This window comes from Camelina sativa, chromosome 10, assembly GCF_000633955.1.
Source record: "Camelina sativa cultivar DH55 chromosome 10, Cs, whole genome shotgun sequence".
Classification (NCBI taxonomy): Eukaryota; Viridiplantae; Streptophyta; class Magnoliopsida; order Brassicales; family Brassicaceae; genus Camelina; species Camelina sativa.
In genome coordinates, this window is record NC_025694.1 from 14,712,250 (window position 1) to 14,726,394 (window position 14,145).

The following is a 14,145-nucleotide window of genomic DNA, read 5'->3' on the forward strand; positions in this document are numbered from 1 at the left end:
CTCTAATCTTTTCTCTTATCTTCTATCTTCTCTCTAATCTTCTATCTTCTCTTCCCTTAATCAATTCTGGTTACTTTGGTTAGGGTCAAACCTAACACCTCTCACCATCAACTCTCGTTGACTCTCTAACCATCAACTCTGTTGATTCTAATCAACGTCTCTCGTTGAGTTTTTAAAAAGAAGGAACTTGAATCTATCTCCATAGATCTACTTTCTTGTTTGGGCTTCCAAACTGAAAAAGAAAGGGATGCATACGACCTTTGCCATGACAGGTGCGCTTGCTTGGCATGTCTAAAACCCTATTAAAAAGGTTTCGTGGATTGTACGGTATTGGTTAATATTCATTCTTGTCCTTGGTCTCCTTCCCCCTATACTATGCGTCTATCTTATTTCCTGCTTTTTCTTCCCTTTTCCAGCTACATAATTGCATAGACAGCACTAGTTCGTGTCAGAATCATAGATCAATTTATATGGAGGTGTGGTCCTATTGAGAATGTTTACCTCTTATCTCTCATACATATGTATGATCTTTGTGAATGAGAAGATGTCTACGATTCAGGTTGTGGTGATTGGAACGAAGTCGATGTAGTAGCGTACCAAGTTCAATTTCCCTGATTCAAGGAAAAACATTGTTTGGATTTTAAAATTTCAAGTTTTCAACATATTGTTTTGGTCATCTCGTCATATATATGCTTGTGTTTGTAATACTCAAATGATTTCTATGATTACTTTTTCTGGTTAGCTACCAAATTTCAAACAGACAAGAAGATTAGGTGCTATTAATGACATACCCGAGTAGTTTTATAAAAAGGACATAAAACTTCAAATACAATATGTATACATAATATATAACCAAAAGTCATCTAACCAAAGTTAACAAAACTAATCCCCATATTACCATATATAGTCGTGGTTTATACATTACATGTATATATATATATATAAGAAAAATAAGAAGTTGATTTGTTTTGGTATCTTGTATTTCCAAGTGGAGCGATGCTGGGTATCTAATTGAACAATTCATCACAGCTTCAATACAAGAGCTTGTATTTGGATTAGTCATACCAATTGAGACATCTTCCATCTCCCGTTTCATCAAAAGACTAGTTTCAACAGTGTCTGGATGCAGCTTCTTGCATATGAACCATCTTCTTGCTTATTAGTCTCTAAGAAGATAGACCAATTGTAATACATTTAAAGGAAGTTCTTTGGTTTTTGTTTTCCTCGGTGTTGATAACTTGTATTATACTATAGTTTTAGGAAAACCTTAATAGAAAATAAATCTTATTGTGTGAAGAAATATAATTATGGTTTTTACAAGATATATATATTTAAATATTATATATTATATTTATATATAATTTTAATATTTAAATATAATATGCCAGGTATAAAAACGTGGCATTAAATGCTGCTGAGAAAATGTCATTTTCATCCAAGGTGGGGTATAAGAAGTAGAAGAGTGAGGTCTACCAAGAACATGAGGAACAAGACCAGGGCGGGATTTTGGGATGGTTTTGTTTCTTTTATGTCCTGCAAAATCATCAATAGAAGAAACAAGCGCTCTACGATAATCTCGTGGCTTGGTTAACTGCAAAACAGTTTTTGTACCTTTGAAAGCCTTGTTGATGATATGAGGGGGTTTAGGTGCAGAAGATGTGTACCTTGGCCTTACCTGATGGCTCTGGTGTGTGGAGGGGGAAGTCTTCTGTTTGGAAACAGCTTCAGGAATTGGAGCATCAGTGTTGGACAAGGTTTGGCTCGGATGTGGAGGAGTGTCGACCGATGCTGATGAAGCATCGATCGATGCTAAGCCTGTTGCTCGTGTAATTGCTTCTTTGCAGCTTATCTCTGCAATCTTCTCAATAGAAAATGTCTGTCCATCAATGGTAGGAGCTCTCCTCAGCTTACGCATCTCAAATTTCATACTTAAACCATCCACATTCAGTGTTATGTGTCCCTTCTGCAAATCTATAATGGCACCAGCTGTAGCCAAGAAAGATCTTCCTAAGATGAGAGGATCTTTAGGCTCTGTATCATACTTCAGTACCACAAAGTCAGTGGGAATCATGAAGTTTCCAACCTTAATTGGAATATCCTCTAAAGCACCTTCAGGAATTCGTCGGGATCGATCAGCCAAGATAAGAGAAATCTGAGTTGGCTTGAATTCTGTCATCCCAAGTCTCACAGCAACAGAATGTGGCATCAAGTTGATGCTAGAGCCAAGATCACAAAGTAAGTGAGCAAACCGTTCTGCAGAGATAGAGCAATCAAGTACAAAGCTTCCAGGATCTGGTAACTTTTCTGGAGTCCTACATTGAATCATTGCACTCACTTTCTTAGAGACAACCACCTCTTGCTTCCTCTCTTTCTTCCTTTGAGAAGGCTGGTTCAAAAGAATCGCACTGACATCCTTGGTAAGCAGTGCTGCTTCTTCAGGACTCAAACCATTTGACACCATTCTCTTCACATACCGCTTAAGTGGTGGTGAAAGCTTTACTGCATCAATCAAAGACATCTCTATCATCACATTATCCATCATAGCTTTGCATCTAGCTTCCTCAAGCTTCTGCTTGGACCTTCTTGGCTTAGGAAAAGGGACTTTAGGCTTGTACACCCTTTCAACTGCTGCTGGAACCTGAGATTTCGTATTTTCAGGTTCTGTCTGAGATGAGTGTCGACCGACACCCAGGTGGTGTCGATCGACACCATCATCTGAAATCAAATTCTCCGTCGATTGCTCACCTTTTTCTGCAGAAAAAATTTCACCATCATCTTCATCCCTCACTAATATGGCATTGCAAGCATGCTTGGGGTTTGACTCAGTTCTTCCAGGAAAAAAAAAATTGATATGCTAAAATTTTGGCGCCGTTGTCGGGAACTATTTGATCTACCATTAGATTTGAGTTTTGTATTTCGTCTAAATTTTTCTTTTTATTTTCTACTTACACATTTTTGTTTTTCTTCTCTTTGGAGTTTCAGGTGTATGCTTCCAAAGCCTCACACAAGGAGCAACAAGCAGACGTACGTGGAGCTGCCAACCACGTCCACAACCTGGTTCGAAGACAGGATCAAAACCGGGAGCTGATCAGGACTATTGCAGACTTCAATAGAGCTGATTTAATGTATGAAAACCGCTCTGCAATTGTTCCACCTCCATTCCCAAGGAATGACTTTGAGCTGAAGCCTGCTTACTTCCAGCTATTTTGACAAAAACCCTTCTCTAACCTGCCAGATGAGAAAGCTTTGGAACATATTGAGCACTTTGAAGACTTGATGACTAGTATCAAGGCCAATGGTGTGACTGAAGACTACATCTACTGCAAGCTTTTCCCATATTCACTTGCAGGAGAAGCATCTCAATGGTTGAAACAGTTGCCAGCCCGTTCTTTGACCTCTTGGCAACAAGTGAAAGTGGCTTTTCTCAACTACTTTTATGATGATGCAATGTCAGATGAGTTGAGAGTCAAGCTGTCCTCCTTCAAGCAAAGACCATATGAAGCTTTCAAGGCAGCTTGGGTGAGATTAAAGGCCTATCAGAGGGACTGTCCACACCATGGTTTTTCAAGGGTGCAACTGCTAAGCATCTTTTTCAGAGGGATTGACTAGGAATATCAGCTAGCTTTGGATGCTGCAAGCCATGTGAACTTCAAGACAAGATTTCCAGAAGATGCAGAAGCTTTGATTGAGAATTTGGCTTCCAGCAATAGCACTAAGAGAGCAGATACTGAAAAGAAGAGATTGCATGGAAGATTTGATTCAAACCAGCTAGCTTCTGTTAATGCTAAGCTTGATTCAGTTCACAATCTCCTGGTTGGTAAGAAATCAGTCCACTTTGCTGCTGAAGTTGAATCATTTGAGCCACAACCTGAGTCTGGGAATGAAGAAGCAGATTTCAACTTTGTATATGGGAATCAGGGTCAGAGATTCGGTAATCAGCAAAGCAACAAGCCTTACAGTGGGAACTTTTCAGGTACACTCCTAACCCAGATTACTAGAAGCAGCAACAGAAAAATGGCTATACAAGAACCTATGGGAACTCATCTTATCAGTCTCCTCCTCCTAAGACTTCTTCTGAGAGTAGAATAGAGGCCATGCTTGATCAGCTTCTTCAGGGACATGAGAATATGACAGTGACATTCAATGGAAAAATCGACAATGTCTACACTGAGCTGAATGGGAAGATAGATGCATTAAACATTCATGTCAAGAAGCTAGAGAATCAAGTTATTCAAACAGATGGATCCGTCAAGAGACAAGAGGGATTTCTCCCTGGGAGAACTGAGTAAAATCCTAAACATTCTTGTAATGCCATATCAGTGAGAGGTGAAGATGATGGTGAAATTGTTTCTGCAGAAAAAGGAGAGAAATCGCAAAATCTGTCGGCTCCAGATGATGGTGTCGATCGACACCACCTGGGTGTCGGTCGACACTCATCTCAGACAGAATCCAAAACTGCAAAATCTCAGGTTCCAGCTGCTGAAATGGTGTACCAACCGAAGATTCCTTTTCCTAAGCCAAGAAGGTCCAAGCAGGAGCTTGAGGAAGCTAGATGCAAGACAATGATGGACAAGGTGATGATTGAGATGCCTTTGATTGATGCAGTAAAGCTTTCACCATCTCTTAAGCGGTATGTGAAGAGAATGGTGTCAAATGGTTTGAGTCCTGAAGAAGCAGCACTGCTTACAAAAGATGTCAGTGCAATTCTGTTGAACCAGCCTGTTCAAAGGAGAAAACAGAGGAAGCAAGAAGTGGTAGTCTCTGAGAGAGTGAGTGCAGCAATTCAGTGTAAGACTGCTAAGAAATTACCAGATCCTGGAAGCTTTGTACTTGATTGCTCTATCTCTACAGAACGGTTTGCTCACTCACTTTGTGATCTTGGCTCTAGCATCAACTTGATGTCACATTCTGTTGCTGTGAAACTTGGGATGACAGAATTCAAGCCAACTCAGATTTCTCTTATCTTGGCTGATCGATCCCGACGAATTCCTGAAGGTGTTTTAGAGGATATTCCAATTAAAGTTGGAAACTTCATGATTCCCACTGACTTTGTGGTACTGAAGTATGATACAGAGCCTAAAGATCCAAAGTATAAGAACGTGGCATTGAATAAAATTTATAATATAATAATATAATAATATTTACTTAATATATATATATATAATAATTATATTTCTTCACACAATAAGATTTATTTATACAAGATATATATAATTATTTTTTTTGCAATATAATAATATTTACTTAATTAGAATATTTAAATAGTAGCCAATAATTTTATCAGTTTAATATTTAGATAGTAATCGCATATATTTATACAAGATAATTTTAATATTTAAATATAATATGCCAGGTAATTAAATATAATATATAATATTTAAATATAATATAATATATATATTTAAATATATTTATACAAGATAATTTAAATATTTAAATATTTAGATATAATATATTTAAATAGTAGCCAATAATTTTATCAGTTTAATGCCACGTTCTTTATACAAGATATATATAATTATTTTTTGCAATATAAAATATTTACTTAATTAGAATATTTAAATAGTAGCCAATAATTTTATCAGTTTAATATTTAGATAGTAATCACATATATTTTATCAAATTTTATTGCCTCATGCCATAAGGGGAATATGCGGAGTAACCAGTTGGTGCCACGAAAACGAGTGTCTCTATAACATATTAGTTTTCTATCATTTTTTTTGGTTAATTTTGAAATTAACTTTTAAATGATTAAAATTCAGAAATACCAGAAACATATATTTTTGTTTTTTTTTATGATTTTTGATCTTATTCAGTAGAGTAATATCTACTTGATGCCTAAACCACAAGCTTTACTAGCTTCACCAGTTTTAGTTCTGGGTCGGCTCTTGAGACGAACCCGATTAAACCGGATAAACTGAATGCCTAGGCTGGTTTTTCCAGTTACTTATGATTGAACTTTTTTTTCCTTCGGCAAGGTTCTCACTTTCTCCGAAAAAACTTATCATTTTGATAAATGGACTCAAGGACATAATCCTCATTATTTCCAATTGTAAGTTGGATCGTACATTCATATTGTGAAGAATGTAATAAAGGATGTTGATCAGAGAAGTTGAAAGTTATTAGTACTTTTTATGTTTCTTAAACTAGATATTTTAAGAATTATTACACACATTATCAAAACAAAAATAATACGTAATATAAATGCATCATTTGTTTGTATTAAACTATTTTCTCATAACCCTAAACCAGTAGTAGTTCCACAGAACATTTTTAATTAATATTTTTAAAATTTTAAAATTTGTTATTATTAAATATTAAAGAGTATAAAACCTAAAAATTAATATTTAGAAAAAAAAAACTAATAAATTCAATTTTTTAGAATGGGGAAAGAGAAAACGATTACATTCGTCAGGTCAACCATTTTGTATTTAAGAAGAAGTGCATTTAAAAGTTCAAACTAAGCTAAAGAATACCATTTTTTTTTTTACAAGCAAAAGATGATGTCTCAATGTAAGCTAACTAGTGACTTTCCATTTATATATAACTTATAAAATGACTCTATGAATATTGATCCAATTCACCCGTACATTTTTTTAAAAAATAAACTAAATATGAAACATAACAATGTATGCGACTCAAATTGAATAAGATACAGTCATACACTAAGTTTTAATCTAAGAAAAAGTAAAGAAAATGAGAATATATTGGATGACAAAGACTTAAGAGATTTAGGGGGTATTGGTTTGAGATTTTAAGAGAATTTTAATGACTTTAAATAAAATCATGGAAAGTATAATCTTGCTGATTCTTAGTGATTGTTTAGAAAGTTTTTTAAAATTTTGCTAATTTGTTTTTCCTAATCTTGTAAAATCACTCATAAAATCTTGTAAAATCTTGGTCAAAAAATACTGCACAATATCTTTGCCAAAGTCATATATCTTTTTTATAAACGCCTTTTGACATAATCGTTGGTTTTGGCTTTATCACAAAAAAAAACATACTCGATCTCCAAGTTGCAGGTATAATACAACTAGACTTGCTCATCTTCTTTCTATGCATTAAAGTATTCTATCTTTGGTTGAATAAACATATTGCAATTACGAGTGTTGAAGATCATATGTTAGGATGTCTTTTTTTGAGATGATGACTAACGATAGTTGCTTATCTCATCCCGTGTTCTTATATTGAATTATACGTTGGTTTTGTGTTCATGTATTATTATATATTCTTTCTGTTATCTAGATTATGTACGTTGGTTTATGTATTATTATATACTCTTTAGAGTGTTTGATTTTTCGTTTCTTTGACTAGTGAGATAATCTAGTGATTATCTATATTTTTCTTATCATTGTTTACACATATATGCTTAGTTAATGGGAGATTCCCAAAAGAGTAAGGAAAAGGGTTCATATAGTCAATGGGGACCAGAAGAGACAAAAGTGCTAGTAGAGTTACTTGTTGATGGAGTTCACCGAAACTGGCGTGATAATAGCGGTAACTTTAGCAAGTTAATTGTGGAGCAAAATTTTTTACCAGTTCTTAGTGAAAGACTTGGATGCCAAAAAAATCACAATCAGTACCTAAGTAGATGGAAATACTTGAGAGAAAGGTACAACCATTATTTAGATCTTCAACGCTTCAATTCTGGATTTGGATGGGATCCTGAAATGAAAAAGTTCACTGCTCCGGATGAAGTGTGGGAAGAGTACTTCAAGGTATGTATTTGATTAAATATGGTTTAAGCATTCACCATTATTTTTTAACGTACATATCATGAGTGATATATATATATATATATATATATATTTATTTATTTATTTTTATCTACAGAAACATCCTAAACATAAACATCTACGATATGAGTCAAACGAAAGATTTGAAGATCTTCAACTCATATTTGGATGTGGCTTAGCTACCGGTGGTTCCGCTATTGGAATGGGTGATACCACTGATGATCGAAGCTTTATTGGGGAGAGTAAAAGAGTGAGAGATAACATAATCGGTGATGAAGCTTTTGAACCATCATCTCAAGATCCATCAGCATCAAGAGAATGTGATATATCACCACCCTTTCAAGGCACCAATCCCAAAGGTCGGTTGGGCAAACTTCCAACAAAGAAGAGGCCTAGAACCTTAGCTACTAGTAATGTGGATAAGCTGAAAACTGATGAGGAGGACCCTATGATCATAGTTAGTAATAAGATCCTAAATGTCATACAACAAAGATAAGAACGACAACAAAGGGAAGCAGAGAAAAGAGAAGATAATCTAAAACTGGAAGCTGAGGAAAAAGAAGCTGAAAAAAAAAAACAATGTTTGGGAAGCGATGAAGGAAATTCCTAATTTAGAAAATCATATTCGCTACAAAGCAGTTACCTTGATTCACTCGCTTGGAATGAAAGATGTCTTCATAGACATGTCAGTAGAAGAACGTTTTGGTTGGATTCAGAGCAATGTTGGCTCTATATGATTATAGCAATGTTGGCTCTATATTATTGCTTTTGAGTTTTTTTTTTTATATTTTTTTATCTCTTGTTTGGTGAGACAATATTTTCCTACTTGGAATTGAAATTTATTTTTTATTCCCAGATTTTCTTTTTTTGTGTTTATATGTTTGATGCATAGTGGACTAGAACATACATTTAACAAACATAAACACGTTGAATTATCTTTATTCAGATTTATCAGCTAACTTATAAATAATTTTTCAGGGACTGTATATCATGGATCACATGATTGTGAGAGGGGATGAATCTCACCATGAAGATGACGAATCAGAAATAGACATTGTGGTATTACTACTGAAATATACGACAAGAGCTTACTGTATGAACAAACGTATTGAGCGTCCGATTCGTAAGCCTATCACAAGAATTGGCTACATTTACCTGGAGAAACTTCTAAAGGAAGATCATAAAAGCTTTCGAGAGGTATACCGTATGTACCCTGAAGTATTTTTGAAGTTATGTGATATTATCAGAGAAAAAACTTCTTTAAGAGATACCCGACAGACTTGTCTTGAAGAAATGGTGGCTACATTTTTGCTCACCATGTCAAAACTCAAGATATAAGTATACAATGATCACATTTATGAGATCAAAGTTTGCTGCAAGTACAAATTTTCACAAGGTTTTAGATGCATTAAACATGATTGCACCAAGTTGGATGGCCAAACCTGGACTCACAGTTTCTGCAAAAATAAGAGAAAGTACACGTTATTATCCTTATTTCAAGGTATGTTTACTACAAATTTTTATTTCAAAACACGCTATTATTTTTGCTAGTATCTCATTATCTCTTCATTAGTTGTGAGTTATTTAATTGGCTTCTTAGAAGATATGACTTTAGAATTATGAACCCACGTTGTTTAATTACAAGCTCTCGTGGGAAGGTGTGTGGAATTATGAACCCACGTTATTAAATAAAAAGACTCATTAGCTGCTTTACATTACGAACAAAGCTGTGAAGTGACATGGGTATGGGGCTGCCTGAATCATTAATGAAACTAATGAATTCTCGTTATCATGATTTTTACAGGATTGCGTTGGAGCTATCGACGGTACTCACATTCATGCAATGGTGCCTGCTGATGATGCACCAAGCTATCGTAATCGGAAAGGATATACATCACAAAATGTTCTTGCTGCTTGTAACTTTGATCTAGATTTCATATATGTTCTTAGTGGATGGGAAGGTACAGCTCACGATTCAAAAGTATTAAGTGATGCTTTAACGAGAAGTAAGAGCAAGCTACATGTTCCCGAAGGTATAGACATATGCATTACACATAACATCGTTACTTCTTTTTTGTTAATATGACTATTAATATTCATATATGAATTACAGGAAAATATTATCTAGTTGATTGTGGATTTGCAAATCGACGCAATTTTTTAGCTCCATTCAGAGGTACAAGATATCATCTAAAACTTTAGAGGTAAAGGTTGTGATCCTAGTAATCAAAATGAGTTATTCAACTTGCGTCATGGAAACTTAATATACTAACCAATCTAAAAAAATGGCATATGCCTTGCTACAATACAATATTACTCTCATCACAAATTATATTAGTTAGCTTGTCAAAAAAAATTATATTAGTTAGCATAATATCAAAATTATATTAACTATAATTACATCTATTCTTAACAATAATTTATACTGTTAGCATGGTGCTTGCGTCCTTCTTCCTTGGAGTCCACAAAGAAATTCTTTCTATAGATGTAAAATTGAAAACAAAACTTGTTCATGATCAATGTTGGCATAATTTCTATGTATGATGATTTAGATATAATTTTTAATCGTTTATATATCTAAATATACAATTGAATAGCGCTAAATTACACACTGGTTAAGTCTTGAAAAAACTAAAAATATAATTCATTCAGTTTTATTAATATCAAATTAAAAATTCTAAGAAACTAAATTAAATCATTATATGTAAAAATTAAAAATTATTCGGTAATGTTTCAAATTACTAAATTACGCATGTATCACAGGTTAAATCTAAAAATACTGATAGTTTGAAGTCATATTATTTTAATATCAAATTTATAACTATAAGAAATTAAAATCTTTAAATATAAAAATAAAAATTATTTTGCAGTGTATTGCAGTTTAAATTACTTAACTACATATTTACAGCGGATTAAATTTTAAAACACTAAAAAACTAAATTATATAACTTTAACATCAAACTAAAAATCTATAAAAATTAAATTATTATATATCAAAATAAAAATTTACCATGTGGTGTAATGCGGGTTAAATTCTAGTAATTGAAATAAAAAAAGAAAATGACCTCGAAAAGTGTGAAAGAAACTATAAAAGAAATAACCTTATTACGAAAGCTGGGTTTTGTGGAAAAATAGTTCTCCTAAATTTTATTTTGTGTATCTTCGGTTGAGTACAAGGTATTGATTAACGGCCAACCCAATGGTTTGATAGTTTCGGAGCGAGGGTTGCGGCAAGGCGACCCTCTTTTTCTTATTTGTTTATCCTTTGTATGGAGGTGCTAATTGCTAATATTCGGAAGGTTGAGAAGGATAAACAGATAACAGAATCAAGGTGGCTGATAAGTGTCCACCTATTACGCATTTGTTGTTTGTGGATGATAGTCTTTTCTTCCGCAAGGCCGATAAGAATCAAAGTGGGGTAATTTTGGATGTCTTAAAGAAATATGAGGCGGTCTCGGGACAACAAATTAACTTTGATAAGTCCTCAATTCAATTTGGACACAAGTTTGACGAGGTGGTGAAGCGGGAGGTCCAGGGTGTTCTTGGGATATCGCATTTGGGAGGGATGGGTTCATATCGAGGGATACTTGAGAGCCTAGGAGGGTCCAAAACAAAGATTTTCTCGTTTGTTCGGGATAGACTACAGGGCCGAACAAATGGTTGGACGGTAAAACAACTTTCCAGAGGAGGAAAAGAGGTCATGATAAAATCGGTTGCAACTGCGGTTCCGACTTTTGTCATGTCATGCTTTCGGTTGCCAAAAACAGTCACGTCTAAACTTACTAGTGTAGTGACAAATTTTTGGTGGAGCTTGAGAGAAGTTATGTGGGAGTAAGCAGTTGGGTGGTTTGGGTTTTAGGAATGTTGATGATTTTAACTCCGCTCTGTTGGCTAAACAATTGTGGCGGCTGATTGAGGCACCTGACTCCCTTTTGCATGGGTTTTCAAAGGCAGGTATTGTAGGAACTCAAATCCTATGGACCCGATACGTTCATACTCTCCTTCCTATGGGCGGCGGAGTATCGTTTCAGCTAGATCTTTGGTAAACAAAGGCCTTATTAAACGAGTTGGCTCTGGAGAGTCTATTTCTATATGGACTGATCCATGGATACCAGCTCAATCCCCAAGACCAGCTTTGAGCAAGGGACCTTTTCAGGACCCTTCGTTAAAAATTTCACATCTCATTGATCGCCGAACTAATTCTTGGCGAATGGATATGCTCCATGAGCATTTTATTCCGGAAGATGCTGTTTTGATCGGGGCTTTACCATTGGGTAGTTCTCAATTGGAAGACTCGTTAGGTTGGCATTTTACAAAAATCGGTAAGTATACGGTTAAATCGGGGTATGATGCGGAACGTTTGGCGAAACAGAGGTCTTCTCAGGTTACTCGGTATGGACTGGACATCACCCCTCTCTTAGCGGGAGTTTGGAGGGTGGCCTTTCCACCAAAGATTAAGCATTTCATGTGGCAAGTCATATCATGATGCATATCGGTTTCGGCAAACCTGAAGCGGCGGGGTTTTGCTTGTGATTCAGGTTGTGCTTGATGTGGGGCTGATGAGGAAACAGTTAATCATGCTATCTTTGGGTGTCCGCCAGCTCGACAGGCTTGGGCTTTAGCTCCGGTTCCGGTTGGACAAGTTTCTTTTTCTACGGACTCCCTGTATGCTAATATGGATCATTTCCTGGGTTCGTCTATTCCGGGTTCCCAAGCAGCGGCCTTTCTTTGGATTATGTGGTATATATGGAAGGCGCGGAATGCTCGCCTCTTTGAGAATCTTCTGGAAAAACCAGAGGATGTCGTTCGGTTAGCGGTGGGGGAGGCGTCTACATGGTTGCAGGCTCAGACAGAGGATGTGGAGGAGGTTTTAGCCCAAGGTCCCAGCGCCTCTAGTGTACGGGAATCGGGGCGGGTAGGTCACCTGTCTACTGTTTTCTCAGGTTATCGGTGTTTTGTTGATGGATCGTGGAAAGCGGAAGATGTTTTTGCCGGTGCAGGTTGGGTGTAATTATCCTCCCAGGACGTTTTGCCGACGAGGGGCGCCGCCAATTTCTGACGCAGCCTTTCCCCATTGCATGCAGAAGTAGAAGCTTTTATTTGGGCTTTGCGGTGCATGATTGGTCATGACTTTCGAGAGGTGGCTTTTTATACAGATTGCTTAGACTTTGTGAAGATAGTGTCTTTTCCTCAAGACTGGCCGGCCTTCAAGACATACCTCGATGATATCAAGATAGACAGGGAGGAGTTTACTTCTTTCTCTTTATATGTAATTTCAAGAAATGCTAATGTAAGTGCATATTCTTTGGCATGCTACGCGCGTACATCTCCGCATCCTGTTTTATTTGTAAACGATTTTCCTTCTCATTGGCTCTCATGAGCTGATCTATTGTTGTCAAAAAAAAAAAAAAAAACTATAAAAGAAATAACCATTTTGTTGTGATCATTACAAGATAAAACAGGCGAGGTCGCTCTAATTGCTAACCAAAAATTGAATGCCAACTGATTAAAATGCTGTCAATTATTTTAGTTTTAGCCTACTACTTAAAATTTATTTTCTCAGATATCTCACATAACTAATTAAATTTTTTGGATGATTCTCCCTTGGTTACTTACATGCTTGCGCACTGTGTCTGTCTGTTTAAATGCCTGGAAAAATACTCACCTTTATTTTTTTAATCATTCTGTTCGTCTTGGTCAGACCTGGCGATTGACCAGTGCAACAAGTGCATTTGCACTGGGACCAAAAAAATGTTGCTTCTTTTCTTAAACCTAAAACTAAACTATCGTTGCTTCTTTTTCTCTTTTTATTCGATCTCACCTGCTTCTCAATCCTCAACAAGCAAAATATGTCGCTTTATTTTCCTATTAATCAGGTGCTCTTCATTATACGATGGATAAATCATTCAACTCCAACAAGCAATAGTGACATATTTTTTTTGGTCTGATTATTTAGTAAAAAATAGGACATTTTTTTGTGATTGCACCTGGTCACTCCGTTGATTGCGCCGGCGCTGTTCTTGCTAGATATATAATGTGAAAAATCGTTTCTGTTTTATTTTTTGTTCTAAGTACGTTGCTGGCACATTTATAGATTGTGATCCAGATTCTTAAATAAAGAGAGAACATTTGATCTTACGCTGCAGATGATGATTCGTAAACCTAGAGACGATGTTCGTTTTAGAGAAGAACCTAGAAGTTTCTTTCTCTACTATATTGGTATTGAATTTTGATAAGGTGAAATATCTAACCAAAGTTAACCGACTTTGTGTTTTTAACCGCCTTTTCTAATTGTGGTTGATCTGCACTGTCGATTACTTAATTAAATAAATAACAACCGTAGGTTCTCTCCTCAATCTGAAACCAATTTTGTTTTTGCTCCCTCTATATATAATGTGGTGGATGATCG

At 35.6% G+C, this 14,145-nt stretch overlaps 1 protein-coding gene across 1 annotated transcript; it reads left to right on the top strand.

Annotated features, from left to right (window-relative positions):
* Window positions 7,377-8,392, top strand: LOC104718964 (uncharacterized protein At2g29880-like). Its single transcript, XM_019231013.1, has 2 exons — window positions 7,377-7,718; window positions 7,834-8,392. Exons 1-2 carry the CDS (start codon window positions 7,377-7,379, stop codon window positions 8,230-8,232), a joined length of 741 nt encoding a protein of 246 aa, XP_019086558.1. The 3' UTR covers window positions 8,233-8,392.

Excerpts from the sequence above, each read along its gene's own strand:
- LOC104718964 (XM_019231013.1), top strand. The coding sequence starts at position 7,377 with ATGGGAGATTCCCAAAAGAGTAAGGAAAAGGGTTCATATAGTCAATGG. Across the intron at positions 7,719-7,833 it reads TGTGGGAAGAGTACTTCAAG|AAACATCCTAAACATAAACA; the intron begins GTATGTATTTGA and ends TTTTATCTACAG.